Consider the following 7,900-nt stretch of genomic DNA (forward strand, 5'->3'; position numbering starts at 1 on the left):
TGGGCCCCTTCTCTTCTATAGGTGAAGCTTGTTCCCTCCTCAGGGCCTGGACCTTTCTTTCTCTGGCTCTTTGACTACCTGGATCCTTCCTATCGTTCTGATCTCGGCCAGAGTGTGGGGTTTCCAGAGAGGCCCCTTTCCGTCTCTCTATGCAGAGCAGCCCTCCACTGGCCACTGGCCTGCAAGGTGTCTACTGTGATTTTCTTCAAAGAGGATCACCATGTGGAGTTGTTGTATTTGTCTGGTTACTCATTGGCTGTTAGTGTCACATCTCACTAGACTGCTGGGCTCACGGTGCTGCCTGTGGCTGGCACTCGGGAACCGCGTGGACTGGTCCTCATGTGCCAGACACTGTGTAGGAGCCTGCGATGCAGTCCTGGGCTGGGAGAGCCAGCCTTGGCCTTAAGGGTCAAGTGAGGGACCATCTCATGCTCAGGGCTAAGACGGGGGTCTCTGAAAGCAGGGAAGGAAATGGTTGACTCAGGGTCAGGGTCATGGTCCGGGAGTGTCCTTGAGAAGTAACTGTTGGAGCTGAGAGCTATACGATGTGAGGGGGAGGGGCCCACGGAAGAAGGGCAGTGGATTTGACAGGACAGTTGACATAGGTGGTAGATAAGGGCACAGAGAGAGGGAGGAGCAGGTGAGGATTTCAGCTGGGCCACTTAACAGCTGTGCTGCCTTGGGCAGGTTCCTTAACCTCTCTGAGCCTAATTTATCTGTAAAATGGGAATAATAATAATATTTTTGTCAAAGGATGATTCTGAATATTTAGATACTTGGAATACGCATGTCCATAGCCTGGCATGTAGCAAACTAGGAAATGGTAGCCGAAGGAGGAAAGGGAGGAGAAAGACAGCTGAGGTGTGTTCACACTAGAACAGCTCTGGGCCTATTTGGCAGAGGGGGTGACACACAGGGGGGCACACCCTCATTCTTAGCCGCCATCTGTCTCTTTTCCTCGAGCCTTGGTCCCAGGGTCTCACCTGGCTCAGGTTCCCTCAGCAAGCAGGGCCCATGCTCCCAGTGACAAAGGCCCCTCCCCGGCCCTGCATGCTCTCTTCTGTGTCCTCCCGGTCTTACTTTCTCTCCCTCTCAGGCCCGGAACATGTCTGTTTGGCTCCCCGGCCCGGACGAGTCCCTCCCCAGCAGCAACTGTGCCATCCGAGTTGGAGACAAAGGTGGGTGGCCTGCACCAGCCAGGATATAGCTCACACCCTGCTGTGGTCACCCTTGACAACAGTGTGGCAGGCCAAGGATGGCACCCTGTGCTCCTCGGGGCCTCAGGTCCAGCCTCCCCCTCTGCTGGGCTCAGGGCCTCTCCCTGCTCTGCACAGTGTGCCCACCCAGGCTTCTCCTGAGTGCCCTGGCCTGCTCCTTGGGGCCCCTCCCACTCTTTGCTGCCTTTCTCTCCTGAGGTGGGGAGACCAAGCAGCCCCCTCCCACAGCTCAGCCTGATCTTCCTCTCCAGTCCCCTATGACATCTGCCGGCCAGACCACTCGGTGCTGACCCTGCAGCTACCTGTGACGGCTTCAGTGAGAGAGGTGATGGCAGCGTTGGCCCAGGAGGACGGCTGGACCAAGGGGCAGGTGCTGGTGAAGGTCAACTCTGCAGGCGGTGAGTTGTGTGTCGAATAGGGTGGCCCCAAGGGAGGAGGGGCCCTCAGAGCCATGCCCAGATCCCCCAATTAAAATCATCATCTTTATTGTCTTCATCACTGTTCATGATGCCTGGCATTTGCGGGAGGTTGGTGACGTCTCTTTAAAGTGCTTTAAATGTGGTGCTTGTCAGCATGAACTCTGGAGCCTGCTGCCCGCATCTGAACCCGGCTCTTCAGCGTCCTGTCTGCATGTCCTTGGGCACACAGGGTGCTTCATCTCCCCGTGCCCTGTTTCATCATCTGTAAAGCGGGGGTGAGAAGAGGACATGCTTCATAGAGGAATTGTGAGGACCACATGGCTCATCTGTGGAAGTGTTTAGAACAGTGTCTGGCACATAGCACTCCTTAGGTATTAGCTGCGACTGGTGTTCTTATCATGCTTGTATATTCACTTAATCCAATAACGATCTTATGAGATAGGTACTTTTGTCCTATCTCAGACAAGGAAACTGAAGCTCAAAGCGATTAAGTGATTTCCCCAAGCTCACATAGTGAGTGTAGCTAGCCTTTGAGTTTAGCATGGTGCCTGGCACAAAGCCAGGCTCAGAACATGGCAGCATGGATTTTTAAGACCTGCCTTCAGAGAACTTAAGGACATTAACAGCCACTGTTGTCTGTGAAGGATGCTGCCCAGGTCTGACCGCGGGAGCCCAGGGTAGGCTGGAATTAGGGGCGTCCAGAGAAGAAGGGCAAGGAGTGGAGGCAGAAAAGCAAAACCTTCTCCCTTCAGGACCTGGGGAGACAGGATGAAGTCACCTGTGCCTACGTGCTCTGGAAGCATTGCCCTCTGGTGGCCACCTGGAGAGTTGCGGTTGCCCAAAGCCAACATCTATTGATACCCTTCTCAGAGCCAGGTGCTGTTTAGAGAACAGATTTCTAGAGTGTTGTGATCAACACCCTTGTCAGTAAGCGATATTTTATTACAACCCCCCTGCTATGTGTATATTTTCTTATAAGTCATATACATGCATTCCTACACTAATGTTATGTAATTAAACTGTACACTAAATAGAGGTACAAAACAGATGAGAAAACTAAATTTAAGTAGAACAGCTAATATTTTTCCTGGATGCGTGGATGGCCTTGTGTACCTTACTTTGAGGCTATGGTCTAGGAGCTGAGGACTCAAATATGACTGAAAACACAGTCTCAGTCCACAAGAGCTGATGAACATCAACTCCAAGACTTCTGTAAAGGCACTTACCAGTTTTCATAGAGCTTTTACATGTATCATATACGTGTAGCCACTATTTATATAAACTATTTCATTTGACTGCCTAGTGAGGGCAACTCTTATTGTCTGCATTTGACAAAGGAGGAAACTGAGGCTCGGGGGGCTCCCACCTTGCCCAAGGTCTTCCTGTCTCACTAAGCATCCCCTTTCCTTCCCCTCCGGGAGTGTGGATGCGTGGGCACGTGCACCTGTGCACGTAGAGCACCTGTCCAGGACTCTAACCCTGATACTGAGAGAAGGACCTCCCAACCTCCCTAACAGGGCCTCCCCCCTGCCTCCAGCTGCTCCCCGGCCCCACTCCCTGTCCCCGCCTAGTGTATCCTCTGCTCTCTTTGCAGATGCTATTGGCCTGCAGCCAGATGCCCGTGGTGTGGCCACATCCCTGGGGCTCAACGAGCGGCTCTTTGTTGTCAACCCAGAGGAAGTGCATGAGCTGGTAGGGTCAGGCAGGGTGCCAGGACTCAGGGCAGATCTGTGTTTTGGGGGTGGTAGGGATGGGCACTGAGGAGCGAGGGGCCTGGTCTGGCTGCTGCTGGGCCTTAAGTGGAGAGAGGAAGGAGTGGGTTTCAGCTGATGGGGTATTCCAAAGGATGGGAGAGGCACGCTGATTGGGAGCTCTCAAGGAGAAAGAGGAAGATCTGCCCCCATAGGGGCTCCCTAGGGGATAGGAGCCCTACAGGGAGGCGTCGCGGTATCAGGGAGCTGTCAGGAAGATGCCTCCTTGGGAAGCCATATCATCTAGAGGCCCCTTCGCTGCCTGCAGCACCCCTGCCCTCCCCAACACTCTTCTGCTCATGGGCACAGAGTCTACCCCAAACTCTTCTCCCACCTGGTACCTTTCCTCTGGACTCCTCGGGCACCCCCCTGAGTACTCTCCCCCCTGCAGACCCCACACCCTGAGCAGCTGGGGCCCACGGTGGGTTCTGCTGAGGGGCTGGACCTGGTGAGCGCCAAGGACCTGGCCGTCCAGCTGACGGACCATGACTGGAACCTCTTCAACAGCATCCACCAGGTGCGGGGAGCGGAGCTGAGGGGAGGACAGCAGGTGGCAGGCATCTCGAGTGGCATGTGCTGATCTCTTGTGCTGCCCCCTCCCAGGTAGAGCTGATCCACTATGTGCTGGGCCCCCAGCACCTGCGGGACGTCACCACCGCCAACCTGGAGCGCTTCATGCGCCGCTTCAATGAGCTGCAGTACTGGGTGGCCACGGAGCTGTGTCTCTGCCCCGTGCCCGGCCCGAGGGCCCAGCTGCTCAGGAAGTTCATTAAGTTGGCAGCCCAGTGAGTGCCTGTAGGGATCCCTGGGATGTGTGGCAAAGTCCTTAGGCCACTTTTTCTTAAACCTCCCGGTCCCTGGTCAGGATGTTGCCAAATCTGGATGTTGTCTTGAAGTGGGGCTCTGTGGGTACGGCTGCTTCCCCTGAGGGTCTCTGGTTCTTCCGCTAACAGCCTCAAGGAACAAAAGAACCTCAACTCCTTCTTTGCCGTCATGTTTGGCCTCAGCAACTCAGCCATCAGCCGCCTGGCCCACACCTGGGAGGTAGGTGTTTCCTGGAGGGGTGGCCAGGCCCTCCCCTCACCCCAGTCCTGAGGTTGGACCCCAAGCCCATCCTGGGGACAGGACCCAGAGCAGCCTCATCTCCATCTACCTCTCCTTCGCAGCGGCTGCCCCACAAAGTCCGGAAGCTGTACTCGGCCCTCGAGAGGCTGCTGGTGAGTGCTGGGCTGCGGCCTGTCCCTCCAGAAACCCTGCTCCTTGGCTTCCCAGCAGCCCCTCTACTTGTCCTTGGTCACTGCCAGGGTTTCCAGCCCTGAGCCGGGACCTGGTTCTCTCTTGCCTGTGAGTGTGGGGAGCTGGCTGAAGAATGGGTGTGTAGCATTATGGAGGGGGTGCATAGGGTAGTCAGTCCCCCAGGATGTGGGGATTAGGGAGGTACATTTGCTGTGGCTCTGAGGTCCTGTGTGAAGACCAGGACAGGCACATGCGGTATCTGGCCCTGGGTCTGAGGTGCCAGGGGAGCACCGGGACTCAGGAAGCAGGTCCCGGCACCAGCACCCACAGTGTGCCAGGGCCTGGCTCCAGGAGCCTGTGGTCAGACGAGGCCAAAAGGCGAGGAAAAAGTTGAGGAGCAGAACTCCAACTCCCAAGAATTGTTGGGGGGTTTGAAAGGTTTAGACAATGTTCAGGAGAGAACTGGCTCAGAGGTGTTCTTATCAGTATGGCTCTGGGAGCTGAGCGAAAAATTCACCGGTGGGGCTCAAGAGGGTGAAAGGAACTTACCTGCCAGAGAGGGGGTGGGCATGGGGAGTGGGGGGGGGAGAGAAAGACAGACAGAGAGAGAGAGAGAGATCCATGAAAGCTCAGGGCCCTGTGACTAATGGCTATGAAGTTTCCTTGGTGGCTAATTGGAAGCCAGGAAGCCACATGAACACATGGCCTTCCTGCCTGCCACAGAGCCTGCCTTGGTGAGACCTGGGGCAGAGTCAGCGCTGAGCTCCAAGGGTGGGCATATGGCCCTTCTTGGGGCGGGGGCAGCATTTGGTTGTGTTACGGTATGTGGTGAGCTATGGTGTGGGGGACCTTCCCTTTCTCACTGTGACTTCTTTCCTCCCAGGACCCCTCATGGAACCACCGAGTGTATCGACTCGCCCTCACCAAGCTCTCCCCTCCTGTCATCCCCTTCATGCCCCTCCTTCTCAAAGGTAATGGGACCAGAGCTTACCTTCCAGCCTCCATCCTGTCATGCATTCCTGCGCCTGTATGTCTGCATGTCCACCCAACCCTCTCTGAGCGATTCCAATGTGCTGACGCCTTGAGGGGCACAGCGACGAATTAGGAGTTCACAGGCTAGAAGCAGAGTCAGCACATGCAGACAGACATGCAGACAGGCATTGGTGACATCGGATGGCCTCTGCTATGAGGCCTAAGAGGTACAAGGAAATTATTCCAGGAGTTGGAGGGGAGCCAGAAGAAGAGGGCAGTGGGGGGAGGGGGGACGGGGGATGAGGCTCATTATTGGCCCTTCACCTTTCTTGGACTGCTGAAGGGGAAAGGCGTTTGGGGATCTTTGAGCACAACCAGTTTCTTTGCAGACATGACCTTTATCCATGAGGGAAACCACACCCTGGTGGAGAATCTCATCAACTTTGAGAAGATGGTGAGTTCCAGGAGAGCAGTCGCCTCCTACTGGATTGGGTTGGGGGATATGACTACGGCCTTGGAAGAAAGTGCGGGGAAGCGGGGGGCGGTGTTAGGAGATGGTCTAAAGTTATTAATAACATGAATGTGAAGACTTATTTTAAATTAGCCCTTTCGTAACTCCATTGTATACTGGAGAGCCTGCTCTATTGGGGGTGCTGGGGGGCAGCCTCAACTATCTCACCCTTCAACGACAGCCCCTCCCAGGCCTCTTCCTCTCTGAGCTCTTCCTGACCTCTGTTCTCCCACTTCCTGGTCCCTGCTGGGCCTCTGCCTGTACTGGGGCAAAGGAGACATGCCCCCCTCTCCCACCTACCCCCATAGCCTCTTAGCCTCTAGTTCAGGGGTGGGCAACCCCTGGCACGCGTGCCAAACATGGCACGCCAGTAACTTTTGCTGGCACGCAAAACCCTCTCTTATAATCTTCCATTTACAATTTTTTCCTTAATATCGACTTTTTTATTTTTCAGATAAATTCAGTGTAGGTGCATCTTAGATAAATAAATAATTTTACATAACATGTATACATTAAAAAATAAATGTATTTTTCATCATCATATACTGTGTTTTTGTCACTCGAATGAATTTTATTATTTCTTCAAGGTTCTTCACATATGTACACCTTAAAAGATATCAAGTAGGCCTAACATGTTCTCAAAAAATTAGGGTTGGCACGCAGAAGAATTTTGAGTCAGAGATTTTGCTGGTTTGGGCACGCACTCACAAAAAGGTTGCCCACCCCTGCTCTAGGTGCACCCTGCTCTCAGGGAGCTCGGGTTCCCAGCTGCCCCACAGGCCAGGCCGGGGTTCTGCTCTCAGGCCTGGTCTCATGTCCTTGCTTTGTCCGCAGAGAATGATGGCCAGAGCCGTGCGGATGCTGCACCACTGCCGAAGCCATAGCAACGGTGAGAGGGCCGGCACCCCTGGGTAGGTGCCCCCCAATGCCCCCTTCCAGGCTTGGCTGTGTCTTCCTGACTCCCACCTCTCTCCTACCCAGTGCCTCTCTCACCACTCAGAAGCCGCGTCTCCCACCTCCATGAGGACATCCAGGCAGCGAGGGTTTCCACGTGTAAGTGGGGCAGGGTGGGTGCTGATGCGTTAGCGTGTTTAGGCACTTGCATACATGATACATCTATGATACATGCTGACAGCTTCACAGCACCTCTATGACGTATGTGGAATGTTATCCCAACTTAAAGATGCACGAACAGGCTTGATGTTAAATAACCCGCAGAGACCACACTAGTTAGCGAGGGAGTTGCGACCCATGCAGGCTTGCTCAAGACCTGCATTTCAAAAATTGACTCTCAGTTTCATGAAATGGGATTAATCATAATTCACACTTCATACCACACTATCATCATTGGCCTTTTATTATATTTTATGTGTGTGTTTATTCTGATAATGTAATGAACATTTCTGGACCCAGTCCAAGCATGAGCACACTGACAGTAAGACCTCCATGTGATAGTCCCCTCGCCTCCCCACCCATGGTAACTGCTATCCTGAATTTTGAGTTACTCATTGTTTTGTTTTGTTTTTGTTTTTAATGAAACTTTAAAAAATATATATTTATTGACTTGAGAGAGAGAGAGAAACATTGATTTGCCATTCCTCTTATTTAAGCATTCATTGGTTGATTCCTATATGTATCCTGACCGGGATCAAACTCACAACCTTGGTGTATCAGGACGATGCTCTAACCAACTGAGCTACCTGGCCAGGTCATTTTCTTGTTCTTTAAAATAGCTTTATCATTCACACACAGATACACACACACACACACACACACACACACACACATATACTT

General features: G+C 53.3%; 1 protein-coding gene across 2 annotated transcripts in view; it reads left to right on the forward strand.

The window, feature by feature from the left end:
- Positions 1 to 7,900, forward strand: part of RAPGEF3 (Rap guanine nucleotide exchange factor (GEF) 3) — a 23,441-nt gene that overhangs the window by 14,608 nt on the left and 933 nt on the right. The window contains exons 17-28 of one of the 2 annotated variants that reach the window (XM_014548619.1): positions 22 to 186; positions 1,097 to 1,178; positions 1,469 to 1,615; positions 3,231 to 3,328; positions 3,779 to 3,904; positions 3,991 to 4,172; positions 4,341 to 4,431; positions 4,554 to 4,604; positions 5,507 to 5,594; positions 5,985 to 6,049; positions 6,941 to 6,995; positions 7,088 to 7,159. In XM_014548619.1, the coding sequence (XP_014404105.1) occupies positions 22 to 186; positions 1,097 to 1,178; positions 1,469 to 1,615; positions 3,231 to 3,328; positions 3,779 to 3,904; positions 3,991 to 4,172; positions 4,341 to 4,431; positions 4,554 to 4,604; positions 5,507 to 5,594; positions 5,985 to 6,049; positions 6,941 to 6,995; positions 7,088 to 7,159 (1,222 nt within the window). The remainder of the gene's footprint in view (positions 1 to 21; positions 187 to 1,096; positions 1,179 to 1,468; positions 1,616 to 3,230; positions 3,329 to 3,778; positions 3,905 to 3,990; positions 4,173 to 4,340; positions 4,432 to 4,553; positions 4,605 to 5,506; positions 5,595 to 5,984; positions 6,050 to 6,940; positions 6,996 to 7,087; positions 7,160 to 7,900) is intronic. The other variant, XM_005877390.2, reaches the window with a different exon arrangement.

The sequence above is a fragment of the Myotis brandtii genome, unplaced genomic scaffold (genome assembly GCF_000412655.1).
Source record: "Myotis brandtii unplaced genomic scaffold, ASM41265v1 scaffold517, whole genome shotgun sequence".
NCBI lineage: Eukaryota > Metazoa > Chordata > Mammalia > Chiroptera > Vespertilionidae > Myotis > Myotis brandtii.